This window comes from Hemitrygon akajei, chromosome 21 (genome assembly GCF_048418815.1).
Source record: "Hemitrygon akajei chromosome 21, sHemAka1.3, whole genome shotgun sequence".
In the NCBI taxonomy this organism is placed as follows: Eukaryota; Metazoa; Chordata; class Chondrichthyes; order Myliobatiformes; family Dasyatidae; genus Hemitrygon; species Hemitrygon akajei.
In genome coordinates, this window is record NC_133144.1 from 59,359,930 (window position 1) to 59,383,068 (window position 23,139).

Below are 23,139 nucleotides of genomic sequence, written 5' to 3' on the forward strand. Positions count from 1 at the left end.
GTTCAGTGTCAAAAAAGTCAAATTAAATCCACGGTGATTCAATGTTGTAAAAGAATAAAACATGAAAACTTCTAAAGGGGGGGCTGAATACTTTTTTATAGGCACTGTAAATCGCACAGGCATGCTATGTTGGCCTCGGAAACTTGGTAGTATTTATGGATTGCCCTCAAGATAATCCTTGGACTGTGTTGGTCATTGACTTAAGAAGTTGCACTTCATTATAGGTTTCAATATTTTGATGTACATGTGACAAATACAGCTAATCATAACCTTAAACCAACTAGTTCATATTAGTGAAACTAGAAAAACAGTTCTATAAGGTTGCTTTGGAAAGAAATATTCTGATCAAAATCAAATTCAAGGAAGTGGATTAAACAATATTGATTAAATGGATAAGACACTGAGTTTGTGGTAAACCCATTTTCATCTCTAATCGTCACACTGCACCATTAAGAAAAAAAGAAATAACAAGAAAAGGCCTTTTTTAGGCAGCTCTTCCACTAAGTCCATGAACAGTGAGTTATTTTAGAACACTTTACCAACAAGTTTATGAAAATTATGAGGAAATAAAGCACCTCCATCTGTAATTTATGCTTCCATGGCTAATTGTATGTAGTCTAGAAACTCTATCCCAAGTTGTGCAACTCAATTATCCTGGTTTGCAACTGCAACGGAATAGATAGCAATCCTAGTTAATTTCCACTGGAAGGCAAAAGAACTAGCAAAAACATTTGACTACAGTTGGATCCACCTTCCCCGCGCAGGGTAGTTTAGCACATTGTGAAGCCTAAATGAAATAAGTCTTAAGGTTGACAGTGTCCTAAAGATAACTGAAACTCCAAACATGCATCAATAAACAGTAAGCTTTACTGTAAGCTAGAGTTTTGAAGTTCAAATACAAGAGGCATTAAATCCTAACTGAGCAACGTGGGGAATAACTTGCAGAAGCAATTTTAAAAGGTTTATAGTTTAGAAATGAAGTACGTAAACACTAAAAGCAAAGTAGACTGTTATCAACTTCATGAAAGTCTGCACCACACACTCCCCTCTTAACATCGACGGCGCAGCAGGGGAAACTGTGAGCAGTTTCAAACTCCAGGGAGTGCACATCTTGCTCAAATTCTCATGGACCTAAAACACAACCCCTACAGTCAAGAAAGCTCACCGACACCTCTACTTCATGAGTAGGCTGAAGAGAACTGGTCTACGCACACCAAAACTCAGGACCTTCTACAGATGTGCAGTTGAGAGCATCTCAACACTTTGCATCACTGTGTGGTAAGGAAATTGCACTACAGTGGACAGAGGGCTCTTCAACAGGTACTTAAGACTGCCTAATGCATCAGCATCAAGGACAGATATACAGAAAGATGTCTGATAAAAGGCCAGCAATCCCACCCACCCTGCACATGAACTGTTTGTCCTACTCCCATCAGGGAAGAGGCTGAATAGCATCCACACCAGGACCACCAGACTCAAATACAGTTATTTACCCTGAGCTGTCAGCTGATCAACACCTCCACCCATTAACCCACCATCGCTACTTTATCATTTTCTGTCAGAGTGACATTATGTACAGATATTCCTGTAACTAGCATCACATTATGTTCATTACATTTGTGATTTTTTAAATGCTGTATCGGGTCTAGAGGAACAACCATTTCACTCTCCTTTACACTTGTGCGCTGAAGAATGGCAATAAACATTCATAAATCTTAAATCTACAGAATGTTCAGAGAAACAATTTATTTGTAAACTTACCACTTCTTCATCTGACAGCTCTCGACCCTGGATACTGCTGTTCTCTCGTACTGCTTGCTGGTGTTTTCTTCCCTTAATGTGACTGAAGAGATAGACCTCTGAAGTGATCTTAGAAAATGAAAGTGAGAACATTTAAAGCTCTCTGACTCCGGAGTTCCCTTCAGTTATGACAGGAAAAGAGTCTTCACAAAAGTAACTATTATTGTTCTGAAAAACAGTCAACTCATCATCATTGCAAACATTTCCCCACCTTACACCTATGGCATATTTGCCAGTTGTAGAGAAACAGAAAAGCAAATTAAGTCCAAGAGTTTATAATTTCTATCATTAACCTGTCTTTTATCATTTCTCAGCACTTCCTGTCTATAAATTGTTTCTTAACACATTCAAAGTACCTTTTTTTAGGTAACTTATTCAAAAGCACTACTAGCAGGTACTAGTCAATAATTTTATCCAATTTTTTATCCTTTGTTAAATCTTGCAGCACTTGTCAACTTCAGCGCAATGAGCAAAATCTCAATTTTGTTTAAGCGGCATTTAAAAATTAGAAACAAAAGCAACTATTTGAACCTACCAACACATTGCATAAGGAACAGTGTTTTTTCCGTTCATAGGGAATAAGTTTTGGAGCATAGTCAGTGTTGGCATGTCTACCACTGCTAAGTTCAGCCGCTTTTTCTTTTCGTTGTTCTATCTGCTCCATGTGCCTCCGACTGCTTTCGTCATGCTGGATAAAAGACAAAACAGGTTTCATTTTTGATTTACTGGCTACACTGATTAATGTGTGTGTACAAATTGTCATCTGTACCAATACCATTTCAGAAGCATTGTATAAAATTCATCCTACACTAGCAAAGGGTCAAGCAGCATGGAAACTGACCTCATTCCTGTCACACCCTTGCTAATATCCTGTCCATTTTCACTGCTCACATTTGGTCTGTATTCTTTTATTCAAGTACAAGTCTAAATGCATTTGAAACATTGAGATTGGATTGAATTCCATCACCTCTTCTGAAAGCAAATTCCAGAAATCAACCTCTCTATATGAAGAAACTTTCCCCTCACGTCTCCTTTCAAACTACTTGCTCTCACATTAAACCTGTGTCTTCTTGTTTTTCATACCCCATCATGGGGAGAAAAACCTTTCACTTTCTACCTGTCCACACCTAGAGAATGTGGAAATATTCTATAGAGCCAGCTTTGAGTTTGATACAAAAGATGCAGAATGAATCATAGGCCAAAGGTAAGTCACAATAAATCTTTGCGATTCACTACATATAACACAGTTGCAGTACTATTTATTGTATCTCTTTCAATATTTCCTTAATCTTTTCATCTAATTATAAGGATTATCTACAGCAAAGAGTTCTAGTGCATTTTACATTGTTGTGAATTATCTTGAACAATTAAGAGTCTAATTCATCAATTTATTAAATATTCCAAATCCCTATTTATTCTGGCTTCTATTTTAAAACCTGGAATATTTGTTCAGTTTTAACAATATACTTAAATTACAGAGATTTCCATGTTTACATCAATTCTCCTCAATTTTGATTAATCCTGCATCCCCCAAAATATTTTTCTGCTCTTTCATTTGTATTGACATCCACTATACCTTTTTATATTAATTATGAAGCAGGATGGGATCAAATGAAACCCAAACAGTACCAGTTCTTTAAATAGTGAACTGACACTGGCAAAGTTTTTAATGTCTTGATGCCTCATTTCAGCTAAATATTTCAACCTTGCCACAGTGAACATCTTTGTACTGCAGATTCATGTACAACAGCAATATTTTTATACATCTTCAACATTAGCAGAGATAGTAAATAAAAGAAATTGCAAAGACTGTTCCTCTGTCATTGAAAAGATTCAAACTGTTATTCACTGTGAGTGTATGATATTGTTAAGAGTTTGTTGTAGCCAACTCTAAAAATGCCATCCCCTACTCTCTCTTACTGTCTCTTTTGCTTCTACTCTGCAAATGAAGCTTTTCATTCCAGAATTACCAGCCCTCTGGCGCTCTTCCCCCTTCCTTTTCTTTCACAGTTTTCTGTCATCTCCTATCAGTTTCCCCCTTCTCCAGCCCTTTACCTTTTCACCAATCAACTTCCAAGCTCTTTACTTCACCCATCACCTACCACCTATATCAGCATACCTCGACTCTGTTTTATCCCCTCTAGTTCAGTCCCTTCCTACCTACATTGGTGACATTTTGCACACTCTGGATCTTTTCAATGACTTCAAATTTCCTGGCCCTGATAATCTCATTTTCACCATTGACATCCAATCCCTATACACTTCCAACCTCCATCAGGAGGTCCTTAAAGCTCTCCGCTTCTTTCTAGTTAACAGACCCAACCTACTGTCCTTCATCACCACTCTCCTCCATCTGGCGGAATTGGCCCTCACTCACAATTTCTCCCTCAGCTCCCCTCAATTCCTTCAAACCAAAGGTGTAGCCATGGGTACTCACATGGGTCCCAGCTGTGCCTGCCTTTTTGTTGCCTACATGGGACAGTCTATGTTCCAAGTCTACACTGATATTACTCCCCAAGTTTTCCTATGCTACATCGACGACTGCATCGGGGCTGCTTCCTGAACCCATGCTGAGCTCGTTGACTTCATCAACTTTGCCTCCAACTTCTACCCTGCTCAAAATTTATCTGGTCCATTTCTAACAACTCCCTCCCCCTTTCTCATTCTCTCTGTCTCCATCTCTGGAGACAGTTTATCTACTGATATGTTTTACAAACCCACTGGTGTCACAGCTACCTGTAGCATACCTCTTCTCACCCTGTCACATGTAAAATGCCATCTCCTTCTCTCAATTCCTCTGTCATTGCTGCATCTGTTCTCCTCATGAGGATTTCTATTCCAGAACTAATGAGATGTTTCTCCTTCAAAGGGGCTTTTTTCTCTCCACCATCAACATTGCCCTCACCCACATCTCTTCCATTTTCTGCACATCTGCCCTCACCCCATCCTCCTGCCACCTCACTAGGGATAGGCTTCCTCTTGTTCTCATCTACCACCCCTGTAGCTTATGCGTCCAGTACATAATTCTCTGTAACTTCTGCCATCTCCAACGGGATCCCACTATGAAGCACATCTTTCCTTTCCCCCTCACCCCTGCTTTCTGCAGGGATCACTCCCTATGCGACTCCCTTGTCTATTCATCCCTTCCAACTGATCTCCCTCCTTATACTAATCCATGCAAGTGAAACAAGTGCCATACCTGCCCCTACACCTCCTTCCTCACTACAATTCAGGGCCCCAAACAGTCCTTTCAGGTGAGATGACACTTCACCTGTGAATCTGTTGGGGTCATCTACTGTATCTGGTGCTCCTGATGTGATCTCCAGTATATGGTGAGACCCAATGTAGATTAGCCAACCACTTCACCGAGCTCCTATGCTCTGTCCGCCAGAAAAAGCAGGATCTTCTGATGGCCACCCATTTCACTTCTACTTCCCATTCTGACATGCCTCCTCTTCTGCCATGATGAGGCCACACTCAGGTAGGAGGAGCAACACCTTGTACTCTGTCTGGGCAGCCTCCAACCCAATGGCATAAACATTGATTTCTCGAATTTCCGGTAACTGCTTCTCCCCTTCACCATTCCCATTCCACATTCTCACCTCATCTCCATCACCTCTCTCTGGTGCTCCTCCCCTTCCCTTTCTTCCATAGTCTTCTACCCTCTCCTATCAGATTCCCCTTTCTCCAGCCCTTTATCTCTTTCACCCATCAGCTTCCTAGCTCTTTAATTCACCCTTCCCCCTTCTCCTGGTTTCACCTATCAGAGACCATACTTCTTCCTCCCCTTTTCTACCTTCTTGCTCCAACTTCTCATCATTTTTTTTTCCTGACCTGATGAAGGGTCTCGGCCTGAAACATCAACTGTTTACTCTTTTCCATAGATGATGCCTAGTCTGCCGAGTTCCTAAAACATTTTTAGTGTTGTGGTAGTTGGAGCTTTCTTAATTACTCTATTCGGAAAAATAATCTGCATGTTTGCTCTACCAGAAGATTCCCAAATTTACTTCAAGATTCCAAAAGAGTAAACAGAAGCTGTGAAAACAAAATTAATTGTATACATGCACAGATCTCCTGAGAATGAAATGGAATTAACAGTATGTCAGGATCAGAATGTTTGAGTGCCATTCTTAAAAACAAATTAATTAAGGTTGCACAGTGCTCTTAGCTTAATGTAGGTACTGGTCATTGAAGAAGGGCCAAATAGCATATTTCTTGCATATTAAGGTAAAGTGAATCTGGACCAGCAATTACAATGATACTACATAGTGTATATCCATTTTCGAGATTGGCTGTGAGAAACCAGTCCCAAACCTTTAAGAATCTAAATCCCAGGTGATTACAAACAAGAACTGTAATGTTGCAAACTTGTATTGAATGATGAAGATCAACAATGAAAGCTCCATGGCATTATACCTTCAGCTGTATTTTTTTCTGCAGTTCCTCCATAGCTTCTTGCTGCGCTGCACTAAGTGCAGCTAGTCTCTCCTCTCGTTCCCTGCAATCATAAGGAAATGAACATGGAAGAAAGGTTGTAGGATGTATTCCTGGATGTGTTTACTAATTTCTATTTTAGGAAAATGAGAGAAGGCTATAGGTTCAGAGAAGCCTAGATTGAAGAAAGTTACAAAAAATAGAAATTCTTATTCTTACCTGGTCATCCTAAATACTCTTTGAAAATAAGTATGTGGGACTACATAGTTTCCAAGTATTGAATACTTGTAAATAAACTTAATATTTAAATATGGGGTGTGTTTATAGCTACTTTTGCATGAATCTAGGAAAGTAAACTTTGAAATATTTGCATGATAGTCCTATGGACAAAAGCATGGTAGACAGCAATCATATCATAGAACAATAAAGCATAGATGCAGGCCTTTGAGATCATGCTGACTACAGTGCCCACCCAATTGTATCAACTTCCTGGGTTTGGCTCATATCTCTAAGCTCTGACCCTGGATGTACACATCTAAGTGCTTCATAAATAATACTACTGTACCTACCTCAACTACTTCTTCTGGCAGCTTGCTCCACAAACTCATTATTCTCTATGTGAAAACTTTGTCCCTCAGCTCCCTCTTAAATATTTCCCCTCTCACCCTAAACCTATGTTCCTGAGTTTTGGACTCCCAAACCTGGGGAAAAGACTATAGCAATCCACCTTATCCATGCCTCTCATAATTTAAAACATTTCTATAAAGCTGCCCTTCATTTGCTTACATTCTGAAGAATAAAGACCAATCACTTCCAACAATTCAGGCCCTCTAGAACTGCAAATCTTTTCTGCACTCTTTCCAGTTTAAACACATGTTTCCTATACCAGAATGACCAAAATTGCACAAAATACTTCAAGTCTGGCCTCACCAACAACTTATACAACAGCAACAAAATGTCCTAATTACTATACTCATTGCCCTGAATGATGAAAGCCAGCATGCTAAACATTAATTTCACCACCAGTGACTTTTAAAATACTACATCAAAACAGCATCATCACTAAACCTGCCTCATCAACCACAACTTCCAGCAATTATAGTTTGGAAAATGGTAGCATGGATGACCTGTTCCCCGATCCCGAGGAGAGGAAGAAACCTTTCTTTTGACCTACGTGCTGTTGCCAGCAAGGAAAACTTACTCACATCTGGGGTGTTTTGGTTCGGATCACTTCATTTTAAACTAATTAGCCTTTGAGATTAGCACATGAAGTTTGCAAACCTGGCTCTTTCACGAGCAGCATCTTCCCTTGCTCTCTCTTTCTCTTGTCGTTGTTGTTCAATTCGAGCCTCCTGTTCTCTTCGTTTCAACAATAACTCCTCCACACGAGCTTGACGCTCTGCCTCCAGTGCTCGCTTACGTTCCTGTAGTGGAGCACATTTTTTTTCCAAATCTTATTCTCACCATCTCAAGCAGCAAGATAAAAGTAACAAGTCATTTGTGTAACAAATTTTGAATATTTTTCTGATTTCACATTATCCAGGACATTCCACAATGCTATCTGCCTTCAGCATTAACCTCAAACTGTAGATAGTGTCTGGTCAAACTGAAGTTTAACGCAATCTTCTCACCAGAGGTATCATTCAATAAAGGATCAATTTTGCCATTGGCAATCTGGAGTTGCTCATCAGTTTTTGCACTGCACTTACTTAATCATCCACAAGAGAGCAAACACTGAAACTGGCCATTTCTTGAGCTAAGCCAAGACAGAAGTAATAAAAGCTATTACTTGCCTTAATATTTTAATTTAAAGGCTTGGATCAGATATTTCTAGTAAGATTATAAAAGATTTCTTTACATTTGACATGCATTTGATTAGTAAGAGTGAAATGACAACAAGGTCCATAGCACATGATGATTGATACCAATTATACAAAACTACAAAGGGACAAATTTGGGATATTGTGACTGAACAAAATTTGTTGAAAACTCTTAAGAGCTTCAGTTATACCTTTCAAGTACAATTACTATTGCCATATATTCTCTACAAATTATGTTTTTTAATACTTGTTTTCTCTCCTTAGGAGTAGAGTAATATGGGAGCTTTAATTTCCATATGAACAGAGAACCACTATGTCTCATCCAGATGTCAGCATCACCTGCACAGCCTCATCACGTGCTTGCTTCTCTTCTTGACGACGATGCCTTTCTTCCTGCAATTCATTCAGCCGCTGTTCGTACTCTTTCAGTTTTGCAAGCACATCGTGACGTTTGTTCTGTGCTTCCAATGTGTTGATGAAAGCAATTTCATTAACCTAAAAGGAGAGAGAGAAAAAACAAGAAATCAGTTACCATTAGTTAGAAAAACCAAAAATGTATTTGTAAACCCAACAGCTCACTTTTCTAAAACAGACTACTCATGTATTCCCCTCAAGGAAAGTTAAGATGTACCAGAGGCCAGGTTTAATTCCACGTCTCATACAAAATGCTGGTGGAACACAGCAGGCCAGGCAGCAGGGTCTCGGCCTGAAACGTTGACAGCGCTTCTCCCTATAGATGCTGCCTGGCCTGCTGTGTTCCACCAGCATTTTGTGTGTGTTGTTGTTTGAATTTCCAGCATCTGCAGATTTCCTCGTGTTTGCTCTTTAATTCCACGTCTATACTGTCTGCTGGCAAAACTGTGCTACAGACGAAAGTAACTGAAGAACACGTACAAAATGCTGGAAGAACTCAGCAGGCCAGGCAGATCTATGGAAAAAAGTACAGTCGGCACTTCAGGTCGAAACTCTTCGGCAGAACTGATGGAAATGTCGACTGTACTTTTTTTCCATAGATGCTGCCTGGCCTGCTGAGTTCCTCCAACATTTTGAGTGTGTTGCTCAGATTTCCAGCATTTGCAGATTTTCTCTTGTAAGTAACTGAGGAAGCTCACTTGCATCATTAACAAATGCCCCCACTTATCAGGACATCTACTGATGAAAATAGTTATAAAGCTGGACTGTTATACTCAGAAAGATTGAATAATTAAATACAACTCTATGTATGGGTTCAAACAAAGAAGGATCATTTGCATAAGAGTGCAGGAGGGTATTAATGTCCAAGGAACAAAACTCCAAGAAAATAATAACAGCATGAAGATGGAATAATTAGACAAAGAGAAATAAAGCTAGTATGCAAGTTTGATAAAGATATTTTGGAATTGATAGGGTGTCTAACAATCCTTTATCAGATTTATCCATGTAATAGGCATTTTATAAATCTGTAATTGCAAAGGATGGGAAGTGTAGAGCAAGAATGAATTAAAATAAAACCACATTTTGTCCCTTAAAATAGAGCTAATTGTTAACAAGTGCACTACCTCAATGCACTGTTTAAACAAATTGATCTGTATGTATGGTACGCAAGAGAAGCTTTTCACCGTACCTTTGTGACAATAAAAGAACAATTTACAAGCCATATTTAAATCTAACTGAAAAATCAAATATATTTAATGGTTATTGTGCATTGGGCCACTTAAATAAGGAATGAGTCAAGCCTACCTATCAGCTACATCATCTCTGTAATCACTCTCATGTGAATGCATTAAGGATTTGGTACAGCAACCATTTACTATACAGGTGCAGGCAAATTACTGGAATTCAAAAGATGTTTTCTTATTGTTGCCTTCAGCTGTGTCCAGTAACTACACCCAATAATTATCAAATGATATAGCACAGATACAGCTATTAAGCTCTGTGCCATTATGGGCCAACTATGTTGGTGCAGGAATGTAACCACATACGCAGACTGCCCCTAACAAGTTGTGTGGGTTGTCAGCGTAAATGCCACATGTCACAATTGTAGGATTCAATGTACACATGACAAATAAACTTGAATTTTGAATCATGAATCAGTAATAGGTCAGCAGTAACCCCGTGTTTCCAATGACAATAGTTTGGTTGCCTAAATTAGCTGATTAGTTACCTAATATCACTGTATAATTGAATTTGACCACAAAGCATCACACGTCAGGCACAGGGATGCATAAATGAGGTGTGATCCTAGGCCAAGATTCAGTGTTCAAGCATGCCGCAGAAACAAAGTGCATGCGCATACACACACACTCCCTGTTCACGTTGACCAAGAGGTGACATTTCAGGACATTTATTATGTATGAACAACAGATGATCTCCCTCACATATTTTCTTGTTGGATATTGGACAGTATTTGTAAAATCAATACACTCCTTTAACTTGGGCATTCTAAGCAATCATTCAAAAAAGCAAACCACCAACCAAGCCTTTGTGTTGTCTCTACATCCACCTGGTCAACACAACAGGAAACTCAACAATATTCATGGACCCCAAAGATACAAGGGTAATTCAGAGTTAGCACAAGAATAATGACCATTTAACATTTCTATTCAAGTCAATTCAGTATTTTTACATTTACAACTGAATATGTTCCCATTCTTCAAATGGCACAAACACTGCTGACCACTGCTCAGTGATTCACAAATTTACTAGATAATATCTCGAGAATGATACTGGACCTTGGCTTCTTCCTCCTGTGCTTTTTTCACAATGGCCTGTAGTTGCACCTCTCGTTTAAGTTCAGCATGAAGCAGTTTTTCCTCCATCATTTTCCTCCTCTGTTCCAGCAGCTCTTCCTTCCATTTCCGCACTTCCTTCTCCTAAAGATTGCCACGATAGATTAGGCAGTTCTATAACTTCACAAACATCTGTTTTCACTTGCATTTAACACAGTAAAAATCTAAACTTGTGCTCCACTTTCCTGCAGACATATCAAACATTAACTCCCAGCACTGGTGCCAAGCAAAACTGTTTGTAGTAAACCTAGTTAAATCCAAATATGATGTGTTTGGACCTGCCACAGCAGCAAAAGTGAAACTACAGTATTTGTTCTGGGATTGAATATTTCATTTTAATTACTCTCCTTGAATGTGAAATTGAAAAGACAAAAATATGGTGCTAAAAGAACAAAAACTGAACTTCTGCTGCCCGTATCCATGATGCTGAAGGATGCACTATACCAACTATATTTTCCCCTCTATAGATGCTGCCCAACTTGCTGAGTACCTCCAGCATTTTGTGTGTACTGCTCTAGATTTCCAATGTCTGCAGAACCTCTTGCATTTACACATTCTAAATACTATTAGCTGTTGTGGGCTTCTTACCCATATATGAATATACTAATTATAGTAGGAAGGTAACCAAGTTTCATCAGATTGAAGCAAAAACTGCCAGTGGATCTCAACAGTCAAGCCGCATCTGTTTTGGGGGGAGGGCACAGCAACTGTCGACATTCTGGGTGCAGGATCTCAATCTGAAACATCGACCTTTTCTCTACACCACCCCTCCAACAGTTGAGTTAAATTCCTCCAGCAGTATGTTTTTTGCTATAGATTCCAGCAATTGCAATTTATTAAACTGATTTCTAAGATGGACAACACTGTTGTATGTGAGAAATTGCATTTACTTGGATTGGTCTGTATTCACTAAAGGTTAGAAGAAAGAAATATCCAATTCTTACACAATTCAACATGCTCAATACAGGAAGGATATTTTCACTGGCTGGGAGATCTAGAACTACGGATCACAGTTACAGGATATGGTGCACAATATTTATTACCGAGACATACAGAAATTTATACACTTAGTAGGTGATGAACCTGTGGAATTCTCTAACACAGAGACAATAGAGACCACGACCCTAAACATATTTCACAGAAAGAAATATTTTTAAACACTAAAGGTATGGGAAGGGAACAAGAACATGGAATTGAAATATAGGATCAATTTACAGTGAATGGTGGAATAGGCTATTCCTACTCTTGTATTTATATATTTGCAAGAACTAAGCACCCTTTGGAAGGGGATATTATTGAAAGTTAGAGGTTTCTTCTACTCTGACCCACCCATCTCTGCATAACTATCAGAGGACAATTCCAACATTTTGAGTGTGACAGCTGCAGTATCTGCTTTATTTGGGAGTCATCAAGTGATTTCTCTGAATTGAAATGGAAATTTGGTACAAATAGATACAGCTTTGCTTTGTTCCATTCACGTATCTGAAACTATCTGAAAGGTTGCAGCAACTCATACAACATAAGGGGTGACTTGGTAGCATGGCAGTTAATGTAATGCTTTACAGTTCCAGCAAACAAGTTCAATTCTGCTGTTTTCTGTAAGAAGTTTGTAATGTTCTTCCTGTGATGGTGTGGGTTTCCTCCGGATGCTCCGGTTTCCTCCCATGTTCCAAAGATGTATGGGTTAGTAGGCTAATTGGTTGCATGGGTATAATGGGTGTAGACACATTGGTCCGGAAGGGCCTGTTACTAAGCTGTATCTCTAAATAAGATAAACATATAGATGAAACATTCATTTTTTTCCAATCTGGGCTCCACACATAAAACAGACAAGAGATTAGAATATAATCCATTATGCCACGCACTTCCACCAAATACATTTCTCCAAGGTCTGATTTGAAACCATTCTACTTACTCGCTCTAACAACTTCTGTAATTTCAGTGTTTGCTCCTCTCTTAATTTTTCACGGAGTTGTTGAGCTTTTAACTGCTTTTCCTCATGTTTCTTTTTTGATTCAGCAATTGTCCTGGCAGTAAGAAATTTGAAATGCCTTGTTAAAGTTCCTTGCAAATAAAATCCGGGAGTTGGTTTACTCTGCAAATGATAACCACAAGTACAAAATTACAGCTTATTGCAAATTCTGTGTTACAGTAAATAAGTTAGCAATTTTAATCACATTTTCCGTGATGGCGAGGAAAGCTTCTCATGCATCTGGATGGCATGTCCTGGTGGTCGTGCTGGTTCTTCCTCTACAATATCACCCCACGATGTGCTCTGGCGCCATGGTTCACGTGCTAAGTACAAAATTAAAAAAAAATTTCATGTAGAAAATGTATCTGTTAAGCTGTTGATGAAACATTAATGTGCCCTTACATTTTGGTTGCTGCACCCAGTGCATCTCCCGTGATTCTAAGGGAAGTTGTAAAGAAGAGGGAAATGAATGCTGTTGGAGACAGTAGAGTAAACCAGAGAATCAAAAAGAAAATAGTTCCTTCTGAATACTGAAGGAGGGGAATGGAAGAGTTGTGTGATGAGATACTATCTCATCGAAAGTATAAGAAATTACAGAGTAACTAAAATTTTGCTCTTCCTGAAACGTACCTTTATCCAATTTTGAGAGAGGGTCAGAACCTTATCAAGATCCAAACAGTTACAAAATCTATGCTCAATTCAAATAAAAAAAAAATCAGCAATGCTATTTCTTTAATGGTTTTAAAGTAAAGTTCTTAAAAGAAAGATGCAATTCACATCGCTCCGTGCTCACCAGCTGAACCTGCTCACAGGGACACAAGCCCATCTGTCTATTTTGAGCATTGATCAGGTCCAGCTGTAGTAAATTCAATAATAAATTAAAACTGTGCAAATACTATCTTTTTTTGTAATCATATTACAAACCACCAAGAGGAATATGGAATATTGATTGCCAAAAATGCTTGGATTAAGAAGTTTATACCCCATACTACAAATCTAGAACACAGAACAATACAGCATGATACAGGTCTTTTGGCCCACGATATTGTGTTGCTCTTTTAACATACTCCAAGATCAATGTAACTCTTCCCTCTTACATAGCTCTCCATTTTTCCTTCCTCCATGTGCCTATCTATGAGTCCCTTAAATCGCCCTAATGCCTCTACCACCACCCCGGCACACTTTACACTCTAAAAACCTACCTCAGACATCCCTCCTATACTTTCCTCCAATCACCTTTAAATTATGGCCTTGAGTTTTATCTATTGCTGCCCTTGGAAAAAGGTGCTGGCTGTCCATTCTACCTATGACTCTTATCATCTTATGCACCTTTATCACGTCACCTCAAATCCTCCTTTGTTCCAAAAAGAAAACACTAGCTCACTAAACTTGCCCCTACAAGACATATTCTCTAATCCAGAACATTGTGGTAAATCTCCTCTGAACCCTCTCTAAAGGTTCCATAATTGGGCGGCCAGAACTAAACCCAATTCTCCCAAGTGTGGGCTAACCAGCATTTTATAGAGCTTCAGCATCACCTTGCGGAGATCAAGATGGCTATACTTGTGGGAAGTCCTTGTGAAACTCGCATTCAGTCCAAGTACAAATACATTTGACAAAGTTATGAAGCACATACCATCATATTCTGCCAACACATCATTCCAGTCCAGATTTTGGGATTGTGAGGATAGACCGCAGAGAGATAAGGTGCCACTGCTCATGCTGGCCTACAAAAACAATGATTTGATGCATACTTTGGCAACTTTGAAACACAAAATTTAGTTTGTGACAAAATAAGCTGAAATACCTGCGAGTGCAATGAGGACATACCAACATAACATTCAATATTTCAGCATGAGCATACAACCCTCAAAATACCTGGGCTGTAGTAGATTCCTCTTTAAAACATACTTAATCAATCTTTTAAATATTTTAGGAATTAAATTAAAATATATCACACATCTATCAAATGGGCATGGAAGGATGCTTCTTAAGTAAATGTTTCTTACACAAATACGCATAGGTAAGCAAATCACAGAAAGGTGCAGGATCAATAAGGTTACAGTAGTGGGTTACTTTAAATTGCCCAGCTTTGACTGGGTTTGCCCTAGAGCAAGAGATTTGAATGGGGCAGAATTTGTTAAGTGTGTGCAAGAGATTTTTGGGAGAATGTACAGATTGTGCTCCTGGAGACGGGGTATTACTTGACCTTATTTTGGGAAATTAAACTGGGCAGTTGGTGGAATAGTCATTGGGGCAATACTTTGGGAATAGTCAACATAATTATGTAAGCTTCAAGACAGTCATGGTAAAGGAAATGGCTGCCCTGAAAGTTAATGTCCTAAATTTGGGGGGGGGAGGGGTGGAGACGAGGGTTAGGTTAGAGTTAGCATTAGACAGGACTTGCAGGAAGGAGATTGGGAGTGGATAAAACAAATCTGGCAAGTGGGATTTTTAAGAGGGCTAGCAATAGCTCAGAACCTGTATGTTCTAGCAGGGTGAAATATAAAGATGGTAAGATGAGGAAACCTTGAATGGCAAAGGTTTTTGAAAGTTTGATAAGGAGATAAGGAAACATACAGTAGGTATAAGCAACTGGAATTGGATCCACCCCCTGAAGAATATGAAGGATTTAGAAGACTTAAGAAATTAGGACTGCAGAAAGGGGCCATGAAATTTCCTGGTAAATCATATTAAGGAGAGTCCCAAAGATATTATTTATCAAGATCTAGAGTGTAGCCAGCAAAAGAATAGGTCCCCTTAGGGGGCAGACAGATGTGGGGAAGTTCCTAGCTGAATGCACCCCATTTGTATTCAACAAGAAGACATGGAAGATAGTAAGTTCAGGAAGGGGCATCTTGATTAGCTGGAGCATGCCAGCATTAAGATGATGTAGGTGTTAGATGTCATGTAACATGCAGGGTTTGTTAAGTCCCTAATACCAGATGTGATTTATCAGGTCGCTGTAGGAAGCAGAGGAGACAGTGGGAACTAATGGAGATTTTTGTATAGTTGTAAACCACAAATGAGGTACCAGAAGAACAGGGGATAACTATTGCTGTTCCTTTATTTACAAACAGCTAGAAGGGCAAGCCATGTAACTATAGGCCAGTGAGCCTTCCATAAGTGGTATGCAAATTACAAGGAGAAAAATTTTTAAATGATTGGATTTATATACATTTAGAAAGGCAGAGGCTGATTACTGATAGTCAACATGACTTCATACAAGGAAAATCTGGTCTCACTAATCTCACTTAGTTTTTTTTTTGAAGGTGGAACACACGGTGGCAGGCAATGTCTATATAGACTTCAGTAAGCTATTTGACAAGTTCCCACATGGTAGAATACATCAAGAAAGTTAAGGCATATGGGATCTGAGGCAAATTGACAAATTGGATCCAGTATTTTCAGAGTGATAGTAAGCAGAGGGTAGCAGTGGAAAGATGCTTCTCTGATTGGAAGTTTGTGTCCAGTGGTGTACTACAGGGATCAGTGCTGGGATCTTTGCCGCTTGTGATTGATGTTAATGGTTAGGATGTAAATTGAGGAAATATGATCAGTAAGCTTGTGGATAACAAGAAAATGGAAGTGCTGTGGATACTGAGGATCAAATGAAAAGTTGGGCTGAGTGTTGGCCATGGAATTTAACCCCAATAATTGCAATATGAGGTATTTGAAATGTCAAATAGGGATAGGGACACATACCATAAATGGTAGGGTGCTATTTTTCCCCAGAAGGATTATGAAAACTGGTAAAATAATCTATTGATATGGAAAAGAAGATAGTAATAATAGGAATATAAATAATTCCCTACAGCAAAAAAAGAATTAGCTTAGCAGACTACCTAGAAGGATTCAATATAAGATTTTTTAAAACCATAGAAATTCTGGAGAAGTAGAACTTTCATTTATATGCTATTTTTATAATTATATCCTTCAATTTTCCTGAAGTGTTTGGAGTCATACAGGTAGAATCCAGCAAAGAGACTTAGCTGTAGTCAAATTTTAAAAAAACACACACTGGCGAAATTGTCAAATTCTTTCCAGTGAGCAAATGCGCAACCTTTCATGATGCTCAACTATTCAAAACCAGGGATATTACAGGTTTTTTTTAAAATAATGACTGTTGTGAATGCCAACCTTAACAAGGCCAGTGATAGTATCAACAAAATTAGTCTTTACCAATCTTCTTGCTCTAGATCAGCAATCAAAATTGCCTAGTGAATCTATAAATGTTCAAGCAAATAGTCTACAAGTATTTGCTATGTGGATTATGCAGCAATTTACTCTAGTATTAAATTATAGTAGTTATCAATATGTGGAACTCACCATACCAATTTCAGGATAAAAGGAGTAAAACCTGATTGTATTGGTGTACTGAAGGAGGCTGCTGATGCTGGTGGCAGTTGGGGGAGGGGTTGTTGATTGGCAATTAAAACCAATAATCATATAACCACAATAATCTTCTAGATTATACTCACTGAGAACTCGCTTTCAGTGTCAGTCTCCAGATTAATGTCATTATTTTCCTCTGCCTGTATTTCTCTTGTTAATTGTTCCTCCTCAGCAATGGCATTAGCAATTGCTTCTTCATTCTCCTTTTCTAAACGATTCGCCAGCTCCTCCCCTTTTGCAAGTACTGCTGCCATAGATTGCTGCAGAAGAAAATCCACATAATTATGAAGGTCATCTTCATTGCCTATCACAAGATAGTTAAAAGAGTACCGAACATATGTTAAATACATCCCTTGGCAAATGATACTGCATTCACAATAATATGGGCTAGTTCATGTTATAATGAATTTGCTTTCTCACTAACTCAAAAATAGTACAAATGTTTTATGAGTTGTATAACACAGAACTTAATTGCACAGATATGGTGCATAAATGTTCTGGAAGAAGCCCCATCAATACGGTTTGCACTGCATGCCTGATTCAACATTTGCTTGATAATCAGTCCAGTGTAGGGTATCAAGTATTTGCACATCTATATGGTGCGCATCAACATGGAGCACTGTCACAGCAATGTAGCATCCATCAAGGATCCCTACCATCTAGGCCCATGTTCTCTTCTCACTCCTGCCATCGGGGAGGTAGTACAAGAGCCTCAGGATCCACACCACCAGGTTCAGAAAAAATTACTAAACCTCGACCATCAGACTTTTGAACCAGAGGAGATAACTTCACTCGCCCCATCACTGAGCTGTTTCTGCAAACTATGGACTCATGTTCGATATTTATTGCTTATTTTTTTTCTTTTCGTTATTTGCACGGTCTGTTGTCAACAGCACATTGCTTGTTTGTTCGTCCTGTTGGGTGCGGTGTTTCATTGAATCTGTTGTTTTTTGTATTTACTTCGAATGCCCGCAAGAAGATGTAACATACTTTGAACTTTTGAAAAGACGGAAGTCTGCTACACCGCTCCAAACAATTGTCCCAAGTGAAATTATTTTACTTGGAAGGACAAACAGGTTCCAAATAAACTTCTGAAGGAAGTAGGAAGAGCGGATTTGACTTATGAAGTGGGGTGACAAATAAAAACAAAGCTGCCAGGAATATAGTCGTGGTGTTCCTGAAATTCATATAGCCTAAATCTCACGAAATATAACATTTTATTCAAATTAACAATGAGCCTGAAGCAATTTCATAATCTCAATAAATCAACATATTCTTTGTGCTTTTCCTACATTCAAGGAGCCAGTTTTCCAATTATACATATAAGCATGCATACATTCCAACCTCTTGTTGAGGTTAGATTTAAGAATTCATTGAAATGGAATAAATGTCATAATATGACAATAAGGGAACACAAAGTTCATTCCACCATTACTGGACCAGAAATTTCCAAAATTTGTGTTTATAACTTCCCCCTCTGTAGTTTTGGAAATATTATTGGGGTGTAATTCTACATCTACTTGAGATATCACATGTAATTCTGTCTGAGTGATATCATACACAAACAAGTTCACTCAGAAGATTCAGATATGAAATGCGGTCTTGGCCAATTTATTCTCTACCCAAGTATGCAAAGTCACCCTCAAATCTTTCCCCTACCAAGTCTGCATAGACAACGAAAGATTCTGGGGGCCATGTTCTAATGATAACTCAGGATTGTTTTACCTATGACATCAAAGGTACATATAGAACATAGAATAGTACAGCACATTACAGGCCCTTCGGCCCACAATGTTGTGCCGACCCTCAAACCCTGCCTCCCATATAACCCCCCCATCTTAAATTCCTCCATATACCTGTCTAGTAGTCTCTTAAATTTCACTAGTAATATATCTATACTGTACTCCAACATTACTCTTATGCTTTAAGCAATGATGATTTTGGTCAGTCCTGAAATTTTAACTGTTATGACAGATCAGCACCACAGAATTGCAAGAAATATAATTCTAGTTGCAATACATTCTAAAAATGCATTGAACCTATAATTACCTACAACAATTAATCAGATGCAGCACCTAGTCCAGTAGAAAGTTGAGGAAAAACTAGAATGAACACATTTGCTTAGGTGAGGTATTTTATACATGGCTCACTTGCAAAACAAAGCAGAATACTTAAAATTTCTGTAATAGAAGGGGCCTTCAGTAAAACAGAATGTTGAAATACATCTTCTGTCTAATTGAATTGCCAAAAAAAAAGGAAGATTACCACAATAGGTAGTTAGGGATAGGCAATAAATCCATAGTGCAAATAAATTTGAAGAACTCACCACCTTTTATGGATAGAAACTTTCTGGAGAAAGGACAAAAAGCATGGATGGAGAACATAATAGATTTCAATATCTATACAGCCTTTTTAGTCAAATTTTAACATTAATTATTACACATACTGCAACACCAACTCTTTGGAACAACTGAAATTTAACTGGCCCATATATACCTAATTTACTGAGTAAAACTGGATTTTCAAAATCTTAAAGTACTAATTCTACACAGCTTACAAGTGATCATTCAGTTTGTGTTATCCTGAACTCTGAACCCTGTTGTCAACAGTGACCTTGTGCTATTGCCCCGAATGCCAACATTGTTTATATAGACCTACATCCTTTGGGCATTTTCACCAAACAGCTAAGAGATGACAGATACTTCCCTTTTGTGAATTACATGAATAATGCCCTTCCAATATTGAGAAGTGTTTGGAAGTAAAAGGATTCGCTCCCCATTACAGAAAGATAACACCAGAGTCATATTGAAAAAAAAAGGATCAAATTCATAAGATCCATAGGATAACTTCATAGCAAATGAAAAATAATTTGATTTTTAACATTTTTGCACTTTTACAAAATTGTGAACATTTCAAGAGCTAATATTACATATTTTTTCCAATTATGTGAAAAGTTGGAAGAATTCCATTTTTCCTTTCAAACTTATGTTTTCATTTGGATCAGAACTGGCCAGTTCTGCTGTAAGATTCTCCAATTATAATATTAACTTTACATTACTCTCCTTAGAGACTGCCTGATGGGCATTTCAAACATTCTCTAACTTCTGCGATAGCTCCAATTTGCCACGATTTGTATGTCCGATTGTTTGCTTTCTCACTTTTCTATTATCCAGACAGTTCCACAAGCATTGGAATTACCTTAGCAATCCAGATCTCACCCAATCCCTCTAATCTATCTATTCCATCCCCACTCTTTATGTAACCTAATGTTAACTTACTTTCTCACACTCCCAGCTCTACTGAAGTCTTTGATCTAAAAATTACTCTTTCCACAGATGCTGCCTGACCTACTGAGTGATCCAGCCTTTTCTTATTTTTGTAATTTCAGGTTTTCAACATCTACAGCTTTTTAATTTTTGGTTCCCAATTTGTTTTGTCTTAACTCCTATTTTTAAAATTTGGAGGCATTGATCTCCTCGACTCTTCACACAACCTTCTTACATACAGCAAAGCTGTGGCTGAACGGATCCATATTGTCCCACAAAGGCGCAAATCATCCAATTAAAATAACTTCGGTCTATACAAGGAGAAATGGGCAAAGTAGACATGCGCACAATTAATTCATTCTTACATTTGAATTGTTTATTGTTCATGCTCAGAGCCAGAGTTGTTCTACAAATTAATGTCAAGGAGGGAAAATTGTATGGCATTGTTAGAAGAGGGCCATTTTGTATGGGAACAATTAATCCATATATTATATTCCTGACACCTTAAAATGTATTTGTTATTTATTTTGACAGAATTTTCAATCATGTCACAAACCAAATCTTCAGTTAAAGTAAATGCTAAAGAATAATAATGGGTCTATTCAAGAAATGCACTGCCCTAAGGTATCATTTTAATTCTTTTGGTAATTCTACATATAGGAATGTTGCCACGACAGACAAAGTCAGATATATTATTTCACCCTTGTCATGTAAATAGCCAAGAATTCCCCCCCCCCCCCATCCTACAAGTAAATTCAGGGTGATCTCATCACTTATAGTGTTACATAGATCTTTCCAAAGAAACACTCAGATTGCAAGAAACAGAAGGGAGAAATAGCTTATAGAAGTTGCTAAAATCACAAGTAACTTTTTACACAACTCTGTTCATCATATCACTTCACTTTACAAAGTTTGCTGGAATAAAGCACATCAACAAGCATTAATTTATTACTAACTGCAGTGATAAGTTCAAATAATAAAGGAAAAGATAGAACTTACAAGAATTTTTTTTAAAAAAACTATCAAACTGCTGTTCAAATTGTTTATTTTGCATGTAATTCTGGATCTGTAGCATCTAGGAAAATTCTGGACACCACTCTTTATGAAGAGTATAAAGGCCTAAGAGTGGTGTAGGAAAGGTTTACTAACAAGCCTGTTTTAGTCACATTCGTAACAATGGCAAGGTTTCAACCTGAAACATTTTCAATTCCATTCCTTTCACAGATATTGCTTGACCTGTGGTGTTCCACCTGCAGACTGTTTGTTACCAACGCGCTTCTTGGGATGACATTATGAGAATAGAGAGGTTGGAGTTGCTATCCTTCGGACAGATGAGGTTGTGGGGGACAAGATGAAAATATCCAAAGTAACTGAAGGATATAGGCAGAGTGCATGAAGAGCAACTGTTACTACTGGCAGAAGAGCAAGGAACTATAGAACTAAACTATTTCTTTCTTAGCACATGGTAGTGTAATGGTTAAAGCAACTGCTTTACAGGGCCAGAGATCATGGATCAGGGTTAAATTTCCACCAAATTGTGGACATGCTATGTTGGCACTGGACACTTGTGGACTGCCTCCAGCACAATCCTTGGATTCTGTTAGTCATTGATGCAAAATGACACACATCACTATTCTGTATGTTTTAATGTTTTGATGTATGTGAAAAAAAATCAAGCTAATTTTCATCTTTACTTCCATCATAACACTCCAAACTGTACAAAATTTCCATTGCCTTGTTTTGCTGGTGTAATTAGTTTTTTGTACAACCCTGGATGGCTTCTAGTGTTTCTAATGAAACCATGGAATTTAGGGCTAGTTAGAAAATATTATGACAACATCAGAAAGTGTTGGAGATACTCACCAGGTCAGCCTGCAACTGTAGTAACAGAGTTAACATTTCCTGTTGAGGATCCTTTGTCAAAACTGGTAAAAAGAAGCATGCTTAGACAAAGGGTGGGCTGGGGGAGGCAAGATATCTAATACGGCAAGAGATGACTAAATGTTAACAAGTCAGTGAGTGAAAGGGAGCAGTTACAGAGTGAGAATATAAACAAAAGAATGCAGGAGTTGCAAAGCAAAGCAATGGTAGAGCAGGCTCAATGGCTGAATTGGCCTAATTCTGCTCCTATGTCTTATGGATACAACCCTCCTAAAAATCCAGGACATTTTCAAAACGCGATGCATCAAAAAGACAGCATCCATCATTAAGGACACTCATTCCCCCCTCCCCCCCACTTCATTACTAAGATAATGGTACAGGAGCCTGAAGACACACACTCAATGTTTTAGGAACAGTTTCTTCTGCTCCACCATCAGATTTTTGAACAGTCAGTGAACTCATGAACACTCCTCACATCTTCCTGATTTACATTTTCCAACTCCTACTTTTAACTACTTTATCTATGCTTTCACTATCAAAGATCAGGAACTACTATTCTAAACATTTTATATCTTTCATGACATAGTCTTCTAGAATCTTTGTTCCAATACTTTCCTATGATAGTTTCATCTAGTTCCTTAGGCATCAGAATTCAGGGAAACCATAATTCCTGCCTTCAAAGGAACTATGGTCAATCATTTCATTCCTATTTTGAGGATACTGCTTTTCATGGAATAGGTACAAAAGCATGTGGTTTGTTTATTGAAAGTGGCAAAGCAAGTTGAAAAAATATTAAAAGATTA

The 23,139-nt window shown here is 38.2% G+C and overlaps 1 protein-coding gene across 5 annotated transcripts in view; it reads right to left on the reverse strand.

Moving 5' to 3' along the window:
• scaper (S-phase cyclin A-associated protein in the ER) overlaps positions 1-23,139 on the reverse strand; it is a 327,794-nt gene that overhangs the window by 225,374 nt on the left and 79,281 nt on the right. For all 5 annotated transcript variants that reach the window (XM_073025528.1, XM_073025526.1, XM_073025530.1 and 2 more), the window contains exons 10-19: positions 17,276-17,449; positions 14,431-14,521; positions 13,000-13,117; positions 12,738-12,849; positions 10,766-10,906; positions 8,394-8,549; positions 7,516-7,658; positions 6,217-6,298; positions 2,336-2,488; positions 1,762-1,869 (exon numbers count right to left, since the gene is read on the reverse strand). In XM_073025528.1, coding sequence (XP_072881629.1) covers positions 1,762-1,869; positions 2,336-2,488; positions 6,217-6,298; positions 7,516-7,658; positions 8,394-8,549; positions 10,766-10,906; positions 12,738-12,849; positions 13,000-13,117; positions 14,431-14,521; positions 17,276-17,449 — 1,278 coding nt within the window. The remainder of the gene's footprint in view (positions 1-1,761; positions 1,870-2,335; positions 2,489-6,216; positions 6,299-7,515; positions 7,659-8,393; positions 8,550-10,765; positions 10,907-12,737; positions 12,850-12,999; positions 13,118-14,430; positions 14,522-17,275; positions 17,450-23,139) is intronic.